Source organism: Kogia breviceps, chromosome 9 (assembly GCF_026419965.1).
Source record: "Kogia breviceps isolate mKogBre1 chromosome 9, mKogBre1 haplotype 1, whole genome shotgun sequence".
Lineage (NCBI taxonomy): Eukaryota > Metazoa > Chordata > Mammalia > Artiodactyla > Physeteridae > Kogia > Kogia breviceps.
Genome location: NC_081318.1, coordinates 10,967,699 through 10,991,284, shown reverse-complemented (window position 1 = coordinate 10,991,284; position 23,586 = coordinate 10,967,699). Strand labels below are relative to the sequence as shown.

General features: G+C 37.1%; 1 protein-coding gene across 6 annotated transcripts in view; it reads right to left on the bottom strand.

Moving 5' to 3' along the window:
• TPK1 (thiamin pyrophosphokinase 1) overlaps positions 1–23,586 on the bottom strand; it is a 342,946-nt gene that overhangs the window by 174,543 nt on the left and 144,817 nt on the right. For 4 of the 6 annotated variants that reach the window (XM_067041648.1, XM_067041651.1, XM_067041649.1 and 1 more), the window contains 2 exons: positions 21,594–21,731; positions 9,684–9,756 (listed from right to left, as the gene is read on the bottom strand). In XM_067041648.1, the coding sequence (XP_066897749.1) occupies positions 9,684–9,756; positions 21,594–21,731 (211 nt within the window). The remainder of the gene's footprint in view (positions 1–9,683; positions 9,757–21,593; positions 21,732–23,586) is intronic. The other 2 variants (XM_059073509.2, XM_067041652.1) reach the window with 1 other exon arrangement.

Below are 23,586 nucleotides of genomic sequence, written 5' to 3'. Positions count from 1 at the left end.
ACTGAAGATTAAAAACATCTGTGGAGACTGTTAAATTTAAATAGAACTGAACCCAGGGCACTGTCAAACTCACAAGGATATTATCATTAATTCTGACTATGAATCAAATCTAGGTTCATAAATTGTACACTTATGGAAATAAAATGATTAGAAATCATTTTAAAAGCAACGTTACCGAGGATAGTTATTAAAAAGCTTTTCAGTTAACAACTTTACAGAGTAAAACAAAATACTAACAGTTTACATTAAAACAGCTCTTTTAGGGCTTCCCTGGTGGCGCTGTGGTTGGGAGTCCGCCTGCCAATGCAGGGGACGAGGGTTCGTGCCCCGGTCCGGGAAGATCCCACGTGTCGTGGAGCAGCTGGGCTCGTGAGCCGTGGCCGCTGAGCCTGCGCGTCCGGAGCCTGTGCTCCTCAACGGGAGAGGCCACAGCGGTGAGAGGCCCGCGTACCGCAAAAAAAAAAATTTAAAAAAAAAACTGTTCTTTTAGCACTTCGAGGGGTCTCTCACTGTACAACATTATGTGACCATTATTACAAATATATGAAAAAGCCAGGGCTATAATAACATAATTTAATTTGTATGCCTTGGTAAGACATCCATATATGCAAACTAACAACTCAAAAAATAATCTGCATAGTTAGTTCATGAAAACATTATCGCTTCATTTATAAAAACTTAAAAACTAAAAGGCACACTACTGATAGCCAAGACTAAGTATTAAGTTATTTGACATCTCTGCCTAAGAAATATACCTACCTATACCTCCCACCCACACTATTTGAGAATCAGTGTCTTTGTCTTTAAATTGGAATTAAAACACAAGCATTTCCTGCTTAACATCAGTAGTCTATTTAAGAAATATCAGACATCCTATTCAAATGTCAACCAGAAGGCCGTTTCCCATTATTCTGACTTGGAAAAAATATCTTCAAACCCAAATACTCAGTCTCCTAAAATGTAACTGAAACATATTTACAGAAGCAACAGACATTATGATGAGATGTAAAACGATGAGAAATTTTCTGCTATTAGATATAACATTTATGGCATCTTATATTTAACAAAAGGAGCACAGGTTAAAAAAGTTTAGACAGGGCTTCCCCGGTGGTGCACTGGTTAAGAATCTGCCTGCCAATTCAGGAGACAGGGGTTCGAGCCCTGGTCCGGGAAGATCCCGCATGCCATGGAGCAACAAAGCCCACGCGCCACACAGCTACTGAAGCCCACACACCTAGAGCCCATGCTCCACAACAAGAGAAGCCACCACAATGAGAAGCCTGTGCACCGCAACGAAGGGTAGCACCTGCTCTCTGCAACTACAGAAAACCCATGTGCATCAACGAAGACCCAACATAGCCCAAAATAAATAAAATAAATTTAAAAAAAAAAGTTTAGACAGACTACCCTTGCCCATTGACTGAGTCTGCAGAAATGTGGGTATGGTAATGCCACTGTTAGATGACAATAGGAAAATATCATCAAGAAACACTGATTTAATAAAAGATATTCTTTAATAATTCATGTTATTTCCCAAAAATAAAAAAAAAATCTTATCTTTCCCAATTCTGAAAAAGATACAATGAAAGAACAAGGAGAGAATAGTCTGCCTGGATCTGTCTCCACTCCTGCAGTTTACAGTGCTGTAGAATTACCAGCTGGCCTAGAATAATCTTGTTATGTCTCTAATAGAAAATTAGTGGCCTAGCATCAACTCAACGTTACTGCAAGTCTCACTCATCATTTATACTGGGGTTCACTGTATCTTTTCAACCAAGTCTTATCTTTGTAACTGCAGGTCTTTGGCCCACACCATGTTCCAATACTCTTGACCATCGTTAGGATACCGTACCGTGTTCTTCCAGGATCTGGAAGAATTAACAGAGAAGATAATACCAGAACTAAGATCTAGAGGACTATTCCTGACTTAGGACGAGGGTAGCTTTCACCACCCTGTCGAGAACATGGCCTTGTGTTGATGGCAACAGTTTTGGGAATGCCAAAAGACTCACTTTTGTCATAGCACAAAGATGACATTCTTATACTCACAGCCTACCCATGCCCTTGCTATCTTTCTGCTACCAAATCACCTTGGTTCTTCAATGTTGTATCTTGGCTCAATTCCATGTCCTATAAATAGATTTTATGTAATGTAATAATTTACCAGTTTGTTTGGTCATTCTTGGTCTGGCCCAACTATTGCAGTTCTACTCTTGCCACCCCAGAAATGCTGGTGAAGGGGAGTAGTGACATGATGGAAATGTGAAGGGAGAGTGTTTGGTTCTCACACTGACCATTATCACATTGCTGGTGATACTGGCATTCATTCCCAGGCATGCTAAATACCTTGTGCAAAAAACAACTGTCCTGTCCAATAGACCAAAGATGTAATCTGTTGAAGAGCAGTAGCAGTAACTGAGTCCCAGTTTTAATAAAAAATTTTTATAGAAAACATGTACATTGATACAAGAGCTGTCTCTAACTAGTTCTACCATTTTCCTTAAGTCATTTAAGCTTTATGAGCCTCAGAGTCCACATCATAAAATTGGACTTAGTAACACTGTTTAATTTTTATAATATTTTAAATTATTTTACATTTTTATCACCATATTTACAACATATTGCTATCTTATTTTCTACACATCTACATTTGTGGAAAAAAACTGTTTTTCGGTGACTTTCTAAGGCATTAATTAAATACTACAGCTAATTCCTTAACCTCCTAAGCATAAGGAAACTTGCTTTAAAACCCCCTTCCTATGTCCAGTAAAAACCCCAAAGACTATATGCAACAGTAAAAGAATATCAGAAGTTACATGAGATATTACAGTTTCTTCAAAGGTCTCAGGAAACTGAAACACGTGGGCATGACTGACAGAATAACTAAAAAGAATGAAATAGGTGATTTTAACGTTTAATCAAGGAAGCACGGACTGACTCAGAAAGTGAAAAATATAAAGGAAAATAAAATATCAAGGAGAAAATCTGTAAGACACATTCCTCATTCTGAGTTAATATTAGTGAACCAGGCAGAGACGAACTAAGACAAATGGGCAAAAGCAGAAACACAAAGATGTCACAGCTATCTGAAAAGGAGGCTTTAAGGAATAAATTAAGAAGGGCATACCACCAATGAAATGGACAAATTCTTAGAAAAGCACAACCTTCTGAGACTGAACCAGGAAGAAACAGAAAATATAAATAGACCAATCACAAGTGCTGAAATTGAGACAGGATTAAAAATCTTTGAACAAACAAAAGCCCAGGACCAGATGGCTTCACAGGCGAATTCTATCAAACATTTAGAGAAGAGCTAACACCTATCCTTCTCAAACTCTTCCAAAATATAGCAGAGGAACAAACACTCCCAATCTCATTCAACGAGGCCACCATCACCCTGATACCAAAACCAGACAAACAGGTCACAAAGAAAGAAAACTACAGGCCAGTATCACTGATGAACACAGATGCAAAAATCCTCAACAAAATACTAGCAAACAGAATCCACCAGCACATTAAAAGGATCATACACCATGATCAAGTGCAGTTTATCCCAGGAATGCAAGGATTCTTCAATATATGCAAATCAATCAATGTGATACACCATATTAACAAACTGAAGAATAAAAAGCACATGATCCTCTCAACAGATGCAGAAAAAGCTTTTGACAAAATTCAACACCCATTTATGATAAAAACCCTCCAGAAAGTAGGCATAGAGGGAACTTACCTCAATATAATAAAGGCCATATATGACAAACCCACAGCCAACATTGTTCTCAATGGTAAAAAACTGAAACCATTTCCACTAAGATCAGGAACAAGATAAGGTTTCCCACTCTCACCACTATTATTAATATAGTTTTGGAAGTTTTAGCCACAGCAATCAGAGAAAAAAAAAAAAATAAAAGGAATCCAAACTGGAAAAGAAGAAGTAAAGCTGTCACTGTTTGAAGATGACATGATACTATACGTACAGAATCCTAAAGATGCTACCAGAAAACTGCTAGAGCTAATCAATGAATTTGGTAAAGTTGCAGGATACAAAATTAATGCACAAAAATCTCTTGCATTCCTATACACTATAATGAAAAATCTAAAAGAAAAATTAAGGAAACACTCCCATTTACCATTGCAACAAAAAGAATAAAATACCTGGGAATAAACCTACCTAAGGAGACAAAAGACCTGTATGCAGAAAATATTAAGACACTGATGAAAGAAATTAAAGATGATATAAACAAATGGAGAGATATACCATGTTCTTGGATTGGAAGAATCAACATTGTAAAAATGACTATATTACCCAAAGCAATCTGCAGATTCAATGCAATCCTTATCAAACTACCAATGGCATTTTCCACACAACTAGAACAAAAAATTTCACAATCTGTATGGAAACATAAAAGACACTGAATAGCCAAAGCAATCTTGAGAAAGAAAAACAGAGCTGGAGGAATCAGGCTCCTGGACTTCAGACTGTACTACAAAGCTACAGTCATCAAGACAGTATGGTACTGGCACAAAAACAGAAAGATAGATCAGTGGAACAGGATAGAAAGCCCAGAGATGAACCCACGCACATATGGTCATCTTATTTTTGATAAAGGAGGCAGAATATACAGTGGAGAAAAGACAGTCTCTTCAATAAGTGGTGCTGGGAAAACTGGACAGCTACATGTAAAACAATGAAATGAGAACACTCCCTAACACCATACACAAAAATAAACTCAACGGGGATTAAAGACCTAAATGTAAGGCCAGACACTATAAAACTCATAGAGGAAAACATAGGCAGAACACTCTATGACATAAATCACAGCAAGATCCTTTTTGACCCACCTCCTAGAGAAATGGAAATAAAAACAAAAATAAACAAATGAAACTTAAAAGCTTTTGCACAGCAAAGGAAACCATAAATAAGACGAAAACACAACCCTCAGGATGGGAGAAAATATTTGCAAGCTATTAATCTCCAAAAGGTTAAAAGGAGATTAATGCCCAAAAGGACAAAGGATTACTCTCCAAAGTTTACAAGCAGCGCATGCAGCTCAATATCAAAAAAACAAATACCCCAATCCAAAAATGGGCCAAAGACCTAAATAGACATTTCTCCAAAGAAGATATACAGATTTCCAACAAACACGTGAAAGGATGCTCAACATCACTAATCATTAGAGAAACGCAAATCAAAACTACAATGAGGTATCACCTCACACTGGTCAGAATGGCCATCATCAAAATATCTACAAACAGTAACTTCTGGAGAGGGTGTGGAGAAAAGGGAACCCTCTTGCACTGTTGGTGGGAATGTAAATTGATACAGCCACTATGGAAAACAGTATGGAGGTTCCTTAAAAAACTAAAAATATAACTACTATATGACCCAGCAATCCTACTGCTGGGAATATACCCTGAGAAAACCATAATTCAAAAAGAGTCACGTACCACAATGTTCACTGCAGCTTTATTTACAATAGCCAGGACATGGAAGTAACCTAAGTGTCCATCGACATGTGAATGGATAAAGAAAATGTGGCACATATATAACAATAGAATATTATTCAGCCATAAAAAGAAACGAAATTGAGTTATTTGTAGTGAGGTGGATGGACCTAGAGTCTGTCATACAGAGTGAAGTAAGCCAGAAAGAGAAAAACAAATACCATATGCGGAATCTTAAAAAAAAAAAAAAAAAAAAAAAGGTTTTGAAGAACCTAGGGGCAGGACAGGAATAAAGATGCAGACGTAGAGAATGGACTTGAGGACACAGCGAGGGGGAAGGTTAAGCTGGGACGAAGTGAGAGAGTGGCACTGACGTATATACACCACCAAATGTAAAACAGCTAGTGGGAAGCAGCCACATAGCAACAGGGAGATCAGCTCAGCATTTTGTGACCACCTAGAGGGGTGGGATAGGGAGGGTGGGAGCGAGATTCAAGAGCGAGGAGATATGGGGATATATGTATATGTATAGCTGATTCACTTTGTTATACAGCAGAAACTAACACACCATTGTAAAGCAATTATACTCTAATAAAGATGTTAAAAAAGTGCAAATTAAAAATATATACTTCTTTATAAGTTAAGAAGAATAAATAACACTGAAAATATTAAATATTTAAAAAATTAAGTCAATGTATAAAAGTCATAAAATAAACTATTTCTTGTTTAAAAAAAAGAACGGCATACCATATGCATCAAGGAAGTGGATCACAAGTAGCTGGACTATAACTACATATAATCAATGTTTATTGTATCTATATGTTTAATATTAAAACAGGTTACATGGAGCTATCAGCATGGAAAAATACATTGATAGTTACAAGTCACACTGTCCTTCAGCTGAAATTTCAAATTACGTCTTTGGCATGGATCTACTGGTACATCATTGCTCTCTAAAATATGCAGTTTTCAAACTGATGCACGTTAACTAACAAGAGGTATAAATTGTGTATCTTGGTTCATATCCTGTGGACCATGTGGAATTAAGCAGTAGACCAGAGCTTGTCCCCCCGCTTCTTGTCCAAAACCCAAAGGAATAAATAACTAAGGGCTATAGACATAAAGACTAGTGATTAGGTGGTTGGTATGTAACCTAACTTGAAGCAGGTTATGCGTACAGAGACCTAATCGAAGAAAAATCGCTAATGGCTGTTTTCTTCTTTCCTCTTCCGTATTATTAATTAAAGACTAAGAATGCATTATGGTGATATTAAAACATCTTTCTCATTGCCTAACAATCCAGTTTTATCAGTACCAGGTCAGATAGTTTGGTAGCCAGCCTCCACATGGTTACCAATGATCCCTGCCTCCTGATACTGACACCCTGTGTAGCCTGATCCCACACTGTACCAGGGTTGGTCTTTGTGACTAATAAACAACTGGCAGAAGAGATGGTAAGGTGATATATCACTGATGAAATTACATTATAAAATAAAAGACCACTATGTCTGTCTTGGGCTGGCTCTCTCGCATACATGTTTTCTTTTCCCTCCCTCTTTCCCTGGAAAGCAGCCTGCCATGCTGTGCGCAGCCCGATGGCCAGGAACCGATGTCTCCAACCAGGAGCCAGTAAGAAGTAAGAGCCAGTAAAACCAACCAAGAACCACAGGAATAATCTTGGAAGACATTTCTGTAGCCCCAGGGGTGCCTCGAGATGACGGAAAAACCAGGCTACATTATAACCTTATGAGAAACCTTGAGCCACTACCGCCCTACGAAGTGACTCTCATATTTCGTACCCCGAGACCCTGTACAAGAGGAGAACTGTTTGCTGTTTTGAGCTGCTAAATTTTAGGACAATTTGTTACACAATAATAACTAACGAATACAGATGGCAAGAACTAGGGTATACTCTGTTTAAGAGCTGACAAACCAACTACTTGGTATTTCAGCATTTTCAGAAATTAAGCAGGCAAACCAAGTAAAAGTTGCGTACAGTCATATAAACCTGGATTTTTCCTATAAGTCAATGATACATCTATTGGGGGAAAAAGTCGTATGAACCCACGTTGGCTACAAATCGACTTTATGATTTTAACAAAACTTTAGCTTTGTAAATTTCTTCCTTATTTTACTTTCTTCGATAGAGCCTCAGTTTTAGCTTCATTGATGATCCAAACCAGGGGGGAAAAAAGTGTATTTTCCACTTTCAGTGGAAATAACCTCCTTTCATTTGTAACAGAGCAGCTTAAAGATTGCTTAAGGTGGAGATAACGGCTTACATGAATCGTGTGTAATGCTGCATTAACTTGTTGGCATTGCCATCATTATTAAAACTGCAGCCAAACATTCGCCATGTGCTCCACAGGGCACATTAGCTTGTACAAGACATCACTGATGCCCTCTAAGAACAGATCCAAAGAGTTCAAAAGCAGTGAGTTTTCACTGATACATGAAAAAAAAAACCAACCTAGATTGTACTACGTCAACTTAAGAAGCACGCAATGTAGGAGGAGTTAGAAGATTTGGTTAATCTTATTTTTCAAACAAAACCTTAACAAATAGAAGTTAGCTTTGGAGGTTAAAATCAAAAGTGAAGCAGGAAATATAAGGGAAATTCATCTAAAGGTATTAACTCAAAATTTTCCTTCACCCCTGAGCCATTCAGAAACAAAAAAAGCTGGCTTCCCATTCTTTCCTGCTATTTCCGCATCCTGTCAGATCGACACTTGCAGGCTTGGCAAGCTGGCAGCACTCGAGAGAGGGAGAGAACAGTCACATCTGGCCAGATCTTCAACTGATTTCTGAGTCTGTTTATCCCTGCCTCTCCGCCTGTTCCTTCTGCTTCCGAAAATATGATTAATGTCTATGAATTTGCAAAACTCTGCATTGTAGGCAAGGCTGAGTGCTTTCCACCCCAAGGAGGTTGAGGTATGGAGTTAATGAGAAGTGAGACTGCAGGGAATGAATAGAAACATGCCATTGTTAACGTAATTGAGCATGAATATCAAAACACTGATTTGGGAGCAGTCTTCATTTGCTGATGGAAAGGCTGGGTAGATGGGCTGTGCACAGATCAGCATTCACTGCTGGCCCCAGAATTTCCATCACAACAGCCTACACTTCAGCCTACACTTTATAACCTCGGTACCTTGTTTCCTCACCTAGATTCATGTTTCCCTTTTTTTCTTTCTTTTCTTTTTCCTTTTCCCTTCTTTCTTTCTATCCTCCCCTGCCTCCCCTTCCCTCCTTCCTTCCTACAAAAGTTTTCCTCTTTCTTCTTTACGAATTTATCTCATCCATCCCAGAGCCTTGTAAAGAATTTAAAGTTTCTTTCAATAACTGCTGTTTCTTTAAAACATGCACAATTTACTAACGCCAGTTCAGAATAACACAGATGATGGTGTTGTAGCTAGAAGAACCTCTGAGGCTATAATTTTCATTTAAAAAAGCCTGCATTGTCCTCTAAAACCAGTGAAAGATTCAATTATTAATTAGTATAAGACACTCCTCTGTGTCTTTTATCATTCGCAATTAGATCATTTTATGTTCTTAAGTGGCAAGGATCCTTGGAAGACGTGCACAGTAGTGACAAAATGAACACTTAATAAGCTGTACGTTACTATTAACTTCAAGTTGTAACGAATAGTGTTATTCAGAACAGAGTAGTTCTGTTCTGAATAACACTATTATTTTAGTAATAGTTTCAAGAAAACTAATATTTAAAAAACTAACTTTGGTTCTAATATTCTAGGCACACACAATTAGGGATTTTTATAAAAATTCATTTACAAAGATGTTTTTCATTAATAATAAAATGGACAACATTTAAATGTACATCAACTGGGAACTGGTTAAGTAAAATATAATACATTTCATTAAATGAAATTTAAAATGATGTGTGAAAAATACATAATTAATGAGGATGTAGACAATATAATGTATTTTTAACGAGGCATAAAAACTATAAACTCATTCAAAATATACATGCTTAAAAGACTAAGCATTAATGTTTAACTGATGGTCATAGAAATTCCAAGATTGTGTTCCCACTTGTCATTTTCTAAATTTCCATTTGAATGTGTATGACAATTGCTAGAAAAAAAACTTCTTAAGTAACAAAGTAGCCAAACAATGAGTTTCTCAATCCCTACACAGACACCCAGAAAACCAGGGAAAAAACACAGAAAAGCAATCATATGAGAAAGACCTTAAATATAGAAGTGTTCATGGTTTACCTTAATAGCGTAGTATTCTCTAACTTCAGGCCTAATAGAATCAAAGTCTCCACTGATGAATTCAGGCAGAAAGCTGAAAGAAAGAGTTCCAAGTAAGTCAACTATTTAAGGCTACTTAGTTGCTAACCTTTAAAACGATGATTATAAGGACCAGAGAGAGAGCTAATGTACTCAAAAGGAAAAAGAAACAGAGCCTATTTTCAGAGTGAATGGGATGTTATGTCTCTACGCTTAATTTCCATACAGTATGATTGAGGGCAACTCCACATATCCAACTAATACGTCAACTTAGTCTATCAGTCAATATTTATCTTGCTTAAAAAAACATATAAAGGGGCTTCCCTGGTGTCACAGTGGTTAAGAATCCACCTGCTAATGCAGGGGACGTGGGTTCGAGCCCTGGTCCGGGAAGATCCCACAGGCCGTGGAGCAAATAAGCCCATGTGCCACAACTACTGAGCCTGTGCTCTAGAGCCCACGAGCCACAACTACTGATCCCGCGCACCTAGAGCCCATGCTCTGCAACAAGAGAAGCCACCGCAATGAGAAGCCCGTGCACCGCAAAGAAGAGTAGCCCCCGCTCGCCACAGCTAGAGAAAGCCTGCACTCAGCAATGAAGACCTAATGCATCCAAAGATAGACAGATAGATAGATAAATAAATAAATTTATTTTTAAAAAATATATATATTGGTTTAAAAAAAGCTCTCAGTTCAAAACCCTAACACAAAGACTCATAGTCTTTGCATAGTACCTTCTACAAATATATACAAACTTTACAGTATTTTACCCTTATACCAGTTCAAAACTTCCAGCAATTTGAACTGAACAAATGATGATGAGGATTAGGCATTCTTTGTAGAGCAGGAGTCAGTTCAAAAACATTTTCTAAATATCCTACTGACATATTTCTAGAAATAGGAATCTTCTAGATAGGTCTGCAATACCACAAAGGTCACGGTTACTAAATAAAGAGAGAGAATTCCCCCAAATGGATGTTTCTAATTATATCACTGTTACCTTATTTCTCTTCCCTACCATTTATATTTTTTCAGAACTCATTTTGGAAAACCTACCTTACTGTATATCTACATAAGCCATCCTTTACTATTTTTTTTACATAAAACACTGACATGACCTGGAAGAATTTCTTCCCACGTAAAACACCTAACTGTGGAGAAATAAAACTTCCCTGGACTTCTCAGTGCTCTTGCCAAACGCTCTTGCTTTCTGAGCTTCCAGAAAGCAAGAGATATAAAGAAGAGAACAGTTGCTTTCATGTCTTCCAGAAATATTCTGCTCTTCATATACCATAAAAATTAGATCTAGCTTTTTACCTAATTGTTCTGATTCAGAATCATAGTATAACTTCTATATGTCTTCTCAAGATGGCCAAATTGTTACATAAGGAATGAGGTTCCTAGTTAAAGGGAGACTGAATATTACTGCCGGGCATTATATGTCAAAAGAGATAAAGCCCCAGAACCTAGAGACATCTCTAGGTCATAAAAGCTAAGACACACGGAGCTATGTGGCTCCTGGAGAGATTTTACTGATATAAATTGTTAAATCGGTTGGGGTTAAGATTCAGGCCCATAAAATTTCCACTAGAGACTCTTTCAAGAGGGGATAAGCACAGCTGCCACCTCCCACTTAATAAGTTAAGGGAAAATATCATATTTCCTTGTCTTTCACATATGGAGTATGCAGCTATTAGCACAGGACCATTGACCTATCATTGCATGAGCCAAGGGATAAAAACTAGAGCACAGGAATTGATGCAATATCAAAATATAACTGGAAGTGGTGCAAAAGGCAAGGAAGGCCTTCATATCCGAGAGGAGGTTGATAGGATTCCATGAAAGTTAAATATTTAATACTTGTTTCATCTAACTTTTATTGGAGGTAATAAGAACTCTGACTCAGAGCTTCTTGTATACACATTCAGGATAAAATTAATAAGGAAGAGTATTTAAAAACCCATTACTAACCTTGTTCTTTTGTACAATGTTTTTAAGTTCTTAACCCAATTGGAAATAGTACTTCTTAGGTCAACTCTAACTAGTCTATGTTGGACCAACTCTTCTTTGATCTATACATCTTCTTAGGACTAAATGGTTAAGAGAAAATTCTACCACAGAGTTCTGTACCATATAGACTGCATAGTTTTGTCTTTTTCATTAAACAGTGATAGTTACTTATTAAAATTTTCAATCAACTGATTTCAGAAACATTCACTGAACATCAGCCATGTGCAAAAAAACAACAGTTCTCTCAGAATAAGGCAAAACTGGGAAGTAAAATAGGTTTCTAGATCACCTTGCCTGGTTTCAACATCTTCTTACAAACTTTTCTCCTCAAAACGTCCCTACAATAGTATCTATGAATTTCAAAATTTCATTTTGTACCTAGTTTGGTAACTCCCTTATATCTTAATTAGGACTAAAGATAGACTATTAGTTCACATCTCTTTTTTTCTTCCTGTTGCAAAAATTAATTCATTTTCAAAGTTTCTTTCAAATGCCTCCACCTACCACCATTCAGCCATACACAAGTTAAAACGCATATGGATCACAGAATATTCATGCTTCTTATGGTCTGAATGTTTATGTCCCCACAAAATTCATATTCATATGTTGAAACCCTAACACCTAAATTAGGAGGTGATTAGGTCAAGAGGGTGGAGCCCTCATGAATAGATGAGTGCCCTTATAAGAGAAACCCCAGAAAGCTCTCCCCCACTTCCATCACACGAGGACACAGCAAGAAGACAGCCATCTATAAAATAGGGAACAGACCTCACCATACAGTGAATCTGCTAGCACTCTGACCTAGAACTTCCCAGCCTCCAGAACTGGGAGAAGTAAGGGTTTGCTGTTTATAAACCATCCAGTCTATGGTATTCTGTTACAGCAACTTAAAGGGATTGAGACGTTGCTGTAAAGGATAAAAGGAATCATTCCTCCAGTACCTCCATTATCCTTTTAAAGGAACTGAAATCTAAGAAGTCAAGTGAGTTTTGTGTGTCAAGTGAGTTTGGCCAGTACTTCACCATGTAAAGCAGTCATTGTAACTTAGGACTCTGGTTCTGTGCAGTCCAAATCATGTGACTTCCTAAGAAGACCTACTCTATGTTCCTCCACAAATTTTAGCACCTCAAATATCAAGAATCAATTTGGCAGTTTCTAAATACTACATTTTTTGACAATAAATAAAAAGAAAAATAAAAGCTGATAAATGTAGTCAGCTGAACATCTATCCCCTAGGATATATCATCTTAAAGAGCATTAGATATTTTTCTTACTCTGCAATTAATGAAGGAAAGCAATCGTGTAGACTCACTTATATATTCATGTAAAATATTAACAGGAAAACAAAATTATATAAATAAAAGATACCCAACTTCAGTAAATTTTTAATATAATTTTCTCCAGTATAACATAGATGCTTTTAAAATGAATGAGGATGCTTATTTCTAAAAAGACTCATAGCAAAAATATACCTGGTATACATGATGAGAGAACTAAAATAATTATAACATTTCCTGATATAATACACTAGTTTTTGAATCTTCCTGAAACGTGCTTTTGGACGTTGCAATTAAAAGCCCATCTAACATTTTCTGAGGCACCTGTTGCCAAGGCACCTGGGCATTCTGAAGAGGTACTTATTGGGGATGACACTTCACAGATGCAGAGGAACTATATTATGATATAAAAGACAGTGTACACAGAAGATAATTTTCAAAACTATTTGGAGACCGACTGCACATGGCAACTGACGAAGAGTAAATGGATTTGTGTCACCAGTGATCACATTTCTGTCTACTGTTGATGTACATCACACCAGTGGACCTCTTCTTGGTATCCTCAGTCTACCAGCACTGACTCGTTAGTATTAAAGGGTGTTACAAACTCTACAAAAATGGCATAGACTCTCGATATTTATATTTTAAATATTACTGCACTTGCTACTCACTACTGACAACGTAAGAGATCAAAAAGAGGTGAGATTAATGCATGAGCTAAAGTTCCATCACACGTAATAACTGAGAGAAAGGTTGACACATATAGAAGATATATTTAACCACGGTGTGTTACAACACAATTACTGTCTTTCACAAGACATTTTCTGACCACAGAGCCTTCTTTGCTCCCAAAGAAGATACAACCACTCCCTTGCAACTTCCATAGCAGTGAATCGCTTACTTTCCATTTCATTTTAAGCAATTTCTGTAAATGTCTTTTAGCTTCCTCTAGACTATGTTCTTGGAGCAGGAGCTCTCTGACTGGTCTTGGTATTCCCCAAAGCACCAAGTACACAGATGGTGACAAGCATGTCATAAAGTGAAAAGGCAGAGGAGGAGAAGCAGGAGGGATGAGGGGATGAAAGGAAGAGAAGTGGGAGTAGGAGGGAAAAGGAGAAAAAAGAAGGGGGTCGGGAGAAGGAAGTAGGACAGCAGGAGGAAGGAAGAAGCGTGAGGAGGGGGAGGGAAAGAGTGGAGAGGAGGAAGTAGAAAAAAATGGTAAAAAGGTTAGAAAAAGGCCAGGAGAGGGAAGGAAGGGGAAGAGGGAAGTGGAAAAGAACAAGGAAAGGAACCTTTAATATGAACTTATTATTATGCCTGCGCCCTAATTCTTAGCTTGTCCAAATTATTTAACTTTGCTGAGCCTCATTTCGTCTTATGTAAAATGAGGATAATTTGGAGTGGTTGTGAGGATTAAGAGTTAATATATGTAAAGGGCTTAGAAAATGCCTGGCACACAGTAAGCAGGATTTAAGCCATTCCGTTAAAATAAAAGTTACTACTAAAGAAGCTAAGTAACTTGCCCGAGGTTAGAAGGCTAATAAGAGCTAGAACCAAATTTCACACCCAGGCAGCACCGTCTTTATTCTCTAACAGCTGTGTCTACAGCCTCCCAGATACATGCATTTACGAAATGGAGTAAGAGTTTCTTATGGAGAAAGTTCTCTACATGACTGCATTATTCCCCTCCTGAATTTATTAATCAGTGATAATTTGGTCAACCTGTAGATATCAGAAAAGTATCACCGAGGCGGAAGGAAAGAAGGATTTGTGCCCAGCGCTAAATAAAGCTTAGGATCTTGATTAAAGGAATATGTTAGGAGGAGAAAGTTTGAGAACATTGTTGAGAAAGAATATGACTCCAGATACAAGAAAAAAATAATAGTATCCAATGTAAAGAAACAAGAATTGATCATTCAAAGGTTTGAGCTAATATTCTCTGCAAAACTGCATGACTTAATTAATCGGCAGGAAAAAAACAAGGGTGATCTAAAATACAATAAGTAAAAACGTTACCACATTTTTATTCTATAAAATTTATTCTATAAAATTTTATTTTATAGAATAAAAATTAAATTTTTATTTAGAATAAAAATAAAATTCTATAAATTTTATTCTAGAAACACATTTCTGTGTTTATAGATACAATCAGATTATTTAACTAAGTACCTAATACAATAAAGGTATCAAAGATATTTAAACACAGATGGTCCCTGACTTACAATGGTTCCATTTAAGACTTTTCGACATTAAGTGGTGTGAAAGCAATATGCATTTAGTAGAAATCACACCTCAAATTTTGAATTTTAATCTCTTCCCAAGCGAGTGAAATGACATACTGTCTTGGAGATGCCGGGCAGCCACAGGATCACAAGGGTAAACAACTGACACACAAGAACCCTCTTTTTCATTTTCAGTACAGTACTCAATAAATTACGTGAGACATTCAACACTTTATTATAAAACAGACTTTGGGTTAGATGATTTTGCCCAACTGTAGGCTAATGTAAGTGTTCTCTGAGTTGAAGGATTACCTTGCCTGGCATAGGAAAATTTTCTTGCTACACTTTCATTAGAACATGCAACTTAACTTCTCACAACATCTTGGCCCTTATTTGAAATCTGCCCTACGTGTATATCCAACCAGAGCTGCATGGTAATCAAGCAGCAGTGTGAGTACCAAGTTACTCCCTACCATAAGCTATCACTCCCTAGGTATGCTCTGCTTACGCTTCTAGGTTTATGATTTATTTTAATGAATAGAGAAGTGGTAAAGAGAGGCACAATTATGAAATCATACGAGGCTTCGTGAAAGCATGTTTCATTCTAGGCAGGAAACAAACAAACAAATGAATAATTCAGTTCTGTAAGTGAGCACACTCTAACTCAAAATAAACAATGCAAATTTTATGGATCAGTGAAAAGTTAAAATATATAGACAGCTACTACTGCCCATGCTATGGGAATTACCTCTCACTGTTAACAACTGGGAAAATCAGACAGAATATGCTAAACAATGGTATTCAGAAAGTATGCTCAGGACAGCTGCTGTTAAAAAAGGGGAAACAAAGAAGATGAGCCCCTATCGTTCCTCAGCTTTCTTTCTGAAGGCAATTTCTATCTCAGAGCACAATGAGGGAAAACTCAGAGACCTGCTGCCTCCCTAACTTGAGGAGACCAAGATTAATTTTAAGGAAAGGTGAAGAGCTTGAAAATGCAGAAAATGGAACCATACAGAGAAAGAGAGCTCTAGAAAGCCTTACTCCTGGTGAGGATGCTATGAAGACTGTTGAAATGGTAATAAAGGATTTAGAATTTACATAAACTTAGTTGATAAAGCAGTGGTAGGGTTCGAGAGGACTGACTCCAATTTTGCAAGATGTTCTACTGTGGGTAAAATGCTATCGAACAGCACTGCATGCTACAGAGAAATCATTCATGAAAGGAAGAGTCCATTGATGTGTCAAACTTCACGGCTGTCTTATTTTAAGAATAAAATGGCCACAGCCACGCCAACGTTCAGCAACCACCACCCTCCTTGGTCAGCAGCCATCACCACTGAGGCAAGACCCCCCCACCAGCAAAAAGATTATGAGTCACTGAAGGCTTAGATGACGGCTAGCATTTTTCAGCAAAAGAAATTTTTAAATTTAAGATACATACATTGTATTTTGAGACATAAGGCTATTGTGCACTGAATAGACTACAGTATAGTGTAAACATAATGCTTATGTGCACTGGGAAACTAAGAAATCCATGTGACTTGCTTTATTATAACATTTGCTTTATTGCAGTGGTCTGGAACCAAACTCACAGTATCTCTGAGGTATGCCTGTATTTATAGAACACTCCAGCCTACAACAGCAGGTATGTACATTCTTTTTCAACTGCACATGGAATATTCTTCAAAACAGACCAGAGGTCAACAAATTTTTTTCTTAAGGACCCAGATAGTCAGTATTTTAGCTTCTGTGGACTATAATGTCTCTGTCTCAACTACTTAACTCTGTCATGATAGAAAGAAAGCAGCTGTAGAAAGTAGGAGAACAACGGGCACTGCTGTGTTCCAATAAAACTTTACTTCTAGGCAGCTGACCTGCAAGCTATAGTTTGCCAACTCCTGTTAAGAGCCAAAAATAAGACTTAATAGATGTAATGGGACTGACATCATACAAGTATGTTCCATGACACACAATATTCTTTCTTTTCTCACTTGCTCAAAATCATCAACTGTAAACCAGTATACTTCCTGGAATGAAGTATGATCACTAAGAGAATAAGCTATTTGAGACTTTTAAATCTCCATTTATATACAGAATGGAATTGTTATTAATTAAAAATCAATCATATGTCATTAAAGTAGCTTGTGGATTTCAATTTTTCTAAATATATATTTTATCCTACCTATAATTCACACTGGCTTCATTGCCCTACTAAATTATATAATTATGTATTATATTTAACATTTATTTATATATACATAATGCAAATATAACCAATTTAATTTTATAATATTTTATAGTTCAGGTGCACCTCAAATTTTGAAAAATATACATTTTAGAAAATAATTTTCTCATTGACAAATGTATCATTTCAACTGTGAATCAAGACCCAAAGTGTTACAGTGAACATTATTCTTTAATAATTTAACAGCAATTTTATGAATCACATATTTAATCAAAAAGCTTAATATTTAGTATAACATTCGGTAAGACGCTACTACAATTGTACCAAGCATATATCAGATGCTACTTCAGAAATCATTTTACTGCCTCCCAATGCTGGCAGTTTAATGTTATACATGCAAGTGGTGAAATGTGTTGTCGGTGGCCTTCGTGACACACGGGAATGGATCTTCTCTACACAGAAGGATAAACTGGGCCCTCCCTTGTGGCTTTGCTAGATTTTCAAAGCTCAGATAACACTACATAACCAACCCGTAGTTTCGGGAGTGAGACTATTTCCATTCCAGAGAACCAGTTTACATGTTTAATTAATGACCTGTCTAGCTGGCACCAAAGAAGGACGAGATATAAAGAAGAAAAAAAATAATAAATTCAACAGCAAAATCTAAGGTAAAAAGATTTCAGAAGAGAAGTAGTTTTAAAATTTAATATCAACTCTATGCCCAAAACGTACTGCTTCCTTTGCTCCACAAAGAGTTGAAGAAATATCAAAACACTAAGAAATGAGAACGACAGAAGTAAAATTTACACAATATTTACACTAAAAATATGGAGACCAGAGTCTGCACATACTGAATCACATAATACACATCAAAGACAATAAACAAGTCATTAAAAAATTTTTATATATTGCATATAACCTAGCAAGTTTCCTCTGAGGTGAATGATGTGTCAAGACCTAAATAAGAGTTTTTGTGAAAAGCCAGTTTTTCTACTAAATCATATTTATATAGTGGGTTTCCAGAAAACAAAATTTATAATATAAACTACACTCAAGCACATAGCATCTTGTCATTTTATTCACTTTCATCATTCCTGCAAGATGCTATTCTTAAAAGACTCATTATCAAGTTTTAGGATGGAAATGAGGTTTTTGGATAAGAGATAGAGAGACTGGGTCACGATTTATACAGTGCTAACTGCTGCCCAACTATACACATGGCGGGTACAATGATTTAGTGTGAAACTCTTCTAACAAGGCACCACATTTGAGGAATATCTATTCCTGAGACTGACTAGTCATTAAGGCATCTATAAAATGGTTCAATCCATCTTTTGAAACTTCTCTCTCAACATTCTCCATAAACAGAAACAATTTTAATTTTGAAAGACTAAAATCAATATTTAAGTCTCAGAAATTTGATTTCATCTTAATACCACTGGTTAAGACAAAATAATAAGAACTAGAGTTTTAGACAGTTGGAGTTTGAGATTACAGAATATTTCAGTGCCCAAGTTCAGCTGAAAGCTGTAAATGCAGAGAGAGCGCTGAGGAGAGGTCAGAGGTAAAATTATATACTCGTGAATCTTCCATATATGGGATACTTAATTTATCAAAGATTTATTAAATATATACAATGTGTGCCACGCTGCAGATACCAAAGTTACAGATCCAAACAGTTCAAAGTCTAAGCATGGATATTATAGAAGAGAATCACTGACACTCCGTCAAGCACAGAATGCAACAGAAGAACACAGACTTGTCAGACTAGGGAGCTGGGCAGTCAGAGGAAGGGAAGCCAAGGCTTGATAACAGGTGATCCTGCATGAAAAGTTATAAATAAGTGAGATCATGACAAGAGGATGAGAGAGAAACATATGCCCGCATTCAGGCAATGAAAAGAAAAAAAGTCGGAAGAGGTGAAAGAAACATTAGGAAATGAAGGAAAAGCATGTATATACTCCACGAAGTCACTTCCTCATTTCTTAGATGACAGTTGATTTGTCTTTCAGTCACCTGTATTCACATGTGGCTGGTGATGTTATCATCTTTAAAACAAGGGAGAATGACTTAGTGCCTCTTTTAGCTTCAGAACAGGGCTTTGCACACTAAATGCAATAAAAGTTGTTCAATTAAATATTTCCTCTGGCTCTCAGTATTAGGTCACTTTCCCCTCCTGCCCTTTCCTGTAATTACTTATTTTCCAAAAGTGGTGAGGAGAGGAAAGGAATGAGAGAGGTTATTTGAATAGAAAGTAAGCTATGGGATTATTTTCCTAGAAGGCAGTAGTGGTAGGGGTGCAAGGCAGTGCCAGAAAATGCTATGTATATTGAGGGGAATCATGCTAAGCTTGATATAATGCAGAGTGGAAGGCTTCATCTTGTCTTATTTACAAACATGAAAGAGCCCCGAAGCATATATACAGGTTAATGCCAATTCTTCACCTTAATATGAAAGGCTAGCTCACTGAGAGTGACTTACTTTGTGTAATTTATTTGCTTTATGCTTCTCTCTGTGATTCAGTGGAGACATAATACACAGAATTCAATAAATACAGCTGGTGATAAATGCCATTAGGGTCACTAATAGGTTGTCTGCTCCTCCCAAATTTTCCAAAGCCAAGCATAATAAGCTGCCTAGCTAACCATTCTGCTAGTATAGTGTTTTTAATTCTTATTCTTCCTTTTTCCCCACAGCTTCCCTCATAGCAGGAATTAAACCTTATTTAAGAAAATGACAAAAGAATTTAAGGCATATGCTGACCTGCTAAAGTAAATACTACATTTCCTATCCTTGCAAATTTCTGTTTTTACCTTGCTGCTTCTATCCATTATACATGAATGTGTGAACCATTACCGTAAAAGACAGGAACTAGAGCTCAGGAAGCTCTCTACAGCACTTAGTAATGATTTCTGTCTTATAGGAATTGGAAAGAATTGATAATCTCATGATAATGGCTTAGATACAGGTCACCTTGAAATCGTAGAATCATTAGAAGATGAGTATTAACAAATGTAAAAAGCATATTATGGAAAACATTTAGAAGAAATATAAAAGACAAAGGGTGACCATCCGTGTTCACATAAAGTTGACACCAACAGTCGATTCAAATAGAAATAAAATCAAATAGGAAAAATCAAAGATATGATACAAAAAGAAGGAATTAAAATGTGTTAATGTGTGTGTATATATAATTTATCATCATTATACAGGTATGTATGTGTATATATAGCTTTTACATTGTCAATCTTCAAAGCTTCCATATTGCTATATTGCTAAATCTAATGATCAATTCTCCCATGTTACTTTATCCATCAGAAGCACATAACAGAACTGACTACTCTCTATTCCTTGATCCCCTTTCTTCATTTGATTTAAGAACTATGGTTTCCTGGTTTTCCCTGTAAGTCACTGGTTACTCCTGCTCTGTCTACATGATAGTTCTTACACTTCACTTGGATTTAACACTGGAGTGCCCACAGCTCAGTCCCTGGACCTCTTTCCTCTTCTGTCTACACTTACTACTAGGTTATCTAACCGAGTCGTTTGGCCTTAAATGCCCTCTGTATACTGATGGCTCTGACGCTTATATGTTCCCTCAACTCCAGACTCAGGTATTGAACATTCTACTCAACATAAGATATATAACAAACACCTCAAACTCCACACATGTATCACTGAATCTCTGCTCCTTTCCCCACCAACGCTGTCCTCTTTCTCATTAAACGAAAAATCAATCTTCTCTAGTTGTTCAGGCCAAAATCCCTAGACTCATCCCTGATTCTTCTTTTTTCCTATTCATAACTGGTTTGTCAGCAAGTTCTATAGACTCTTCTTGCAGAATGTATTCTGAATCTTGCTCTTTCTTACCCTCTTCCAAGCTAGAATGCTGATAAGACAGCGTAAACCAATCCTCTGCTCAATACTGCCCAACGGCTTCTCGTCTCACCGAGAGTAAATCATTAGTATTACCTACAAAGGCCCTACAAGATCTACCCTCCGTTAACTTTCTAACCACTCTCCCTCTAATAAGCTTCCCCCTCATACCTGTGGCAGACGGTTTGCAAAATGATCCATAAGTATTTTCCCCCTCCATCTATACTCCTTTTTAAGGTGACTTTCCAGATCCTCCCATCAAGGGGTGCTAACACAAGCCTATTTCTCCCCCACTTGAATCTGTACTAACCTGGTGACTTACTGTGATTGACAAAATACAGTGGAAATGATGACGGCTTGGCAGTGATGAACCAAGGCCTCCAATGGAGCTGCAGCCTTCCCTCTGCTCTCCCGGAACCCTCCCCGGTCGCCACGAGAAGAATTGTGGGCAAGCCTGAGGCTGGAGGGTGGAGGGTAAGACAGAAGAGTCAGGTGACCCAGGTTATAGGCAGCCACCCTCCAAACATGTGAGCAAGTCCTGTCCCCAAGCTAACACCGTGAGCAGAAGTGCCTACCCAACCCGCATGCCTGACGCGAGTGAGCCCAGATCTGCCTGGCTGTCCCTAGGACTGGAAACAACAATAAATCATTGTTGTTTAAAGCCACTAAACGCTGTGGTGGTGTGCTACTGAACGACACCGTTCTCAGGTGTCCGACTGTCCACACCGCACTCCCTCTGCTGACACTGCTCTTCCTGTGGATTCCAAGGGGCCCGCCTCTTCCCCCCCTACAGGTCTTAACTCAGAAGTCGCATTCTCAGTGAGGCCTCTTCCCTTTAATTTCTCCACCCTACCACCGAATATGCTACCCCTTCTCCTGATTTTCTGTCCTCCGTATCACTAGTAAGATACTTTGTATTTTCATTATTTAGCTGACACCTTGTCTAACTCCATGAAACTTCAAGGAAACCAGGCATTCTGTTCCCTGCTGCATCCCCAATTCCTACAATAATGTTGTCCATGTGGAATGACTGTATAATATAAAACATGCTAAAATAACAATTGAACATAATTTCCTGCATCACACAGCAATAGATTAACAAAGCTGGCAAGAGTGGAGAGAAATGTATATGATCTTACATTATTGATAAAAGCACAGATAAGCACAAATATTCTGGAAAGCAAACTATCAACTTGAATTTAAATTTTTTAATTCGTAAGTTTTGACCTCATATTTAAATTCCCAGGAATCTATTTTAAGAGTCAGGAACTTGTACAAAGTTTTACTTACAAAACTTATCTAAGTTTTACTCATCAGAGTTATAAAAAATTATGAACAATAAACATTCCTGATATGTGGAGAATGGTTGATAAATAAGAACATAACAAAATTTATATTTAATGATATGATAATTTATTCACAATACAATGTTGATAAAACAGGTATGATATAAAATAATATATGCATAAAAATTCCTACTTTATTACATATGCACACATATATACACTCAACAAGAGAAACAAGCTTAGAAAAATAAGAAATGAAAAGTGTGTAAAAATATAAACAGTAAGAATCTAGGTGATTTCAGGTAATTTTTATTTTTCACTTTGTATCGTCCTGTATTCTCCAAGTTCACTGTAATGAACTTGAATTACTTCTGTAAGTGAGAGGGTGAGTTGGGGTAGGGGAGAATGTGCCTTTAAAAAAAAAAAAAAAGGAATATATAAAGGTAAAAACAAAAAACCAAAGGCAAATACTAAATAATTCAGATTTGATCCACTTAAACTAATTTATTTTTGTATTGTTATTATTTGTAATTATGACTACTTTAAAAAGCACTTGAATACAGTTTTGTTTAAAATTGAACAACTAAGGACAGTTTGGTTCAGACTTCTGCTGTAAGGTTTGGCTAAAATCTCTGGTTTTGGTAACTTCTGCCACCTGTATCCTAACATGATTCCATCCTACTAACAGCATGAGAAAGCATCAGTGCAGTGTAAGACCAGCACTGCTTTCTCCCAGTGTATCAGAAGTATACTTCAGAGAACAACTGCCACACAGAGGAAAGTCACTATGAACACCCTATTACTGGTAATAGGGCTCATAAGGCTACACCATTATGTGAAAATGTCCTTTCCACTGACTGATGTAATGCTAAGATGACAGAAACTATAGTTGTTTCTCTTGTTCCTAATACATGGAACTGCTCTCCAGTTACTAATAACCTGCTAATTTACAGCCTAGCAGGAAAAAAATTAAATACACACTAGAGGCCGCTAGTGATAAATAAGTGAATTTTGCATGAAGGAAAAAAC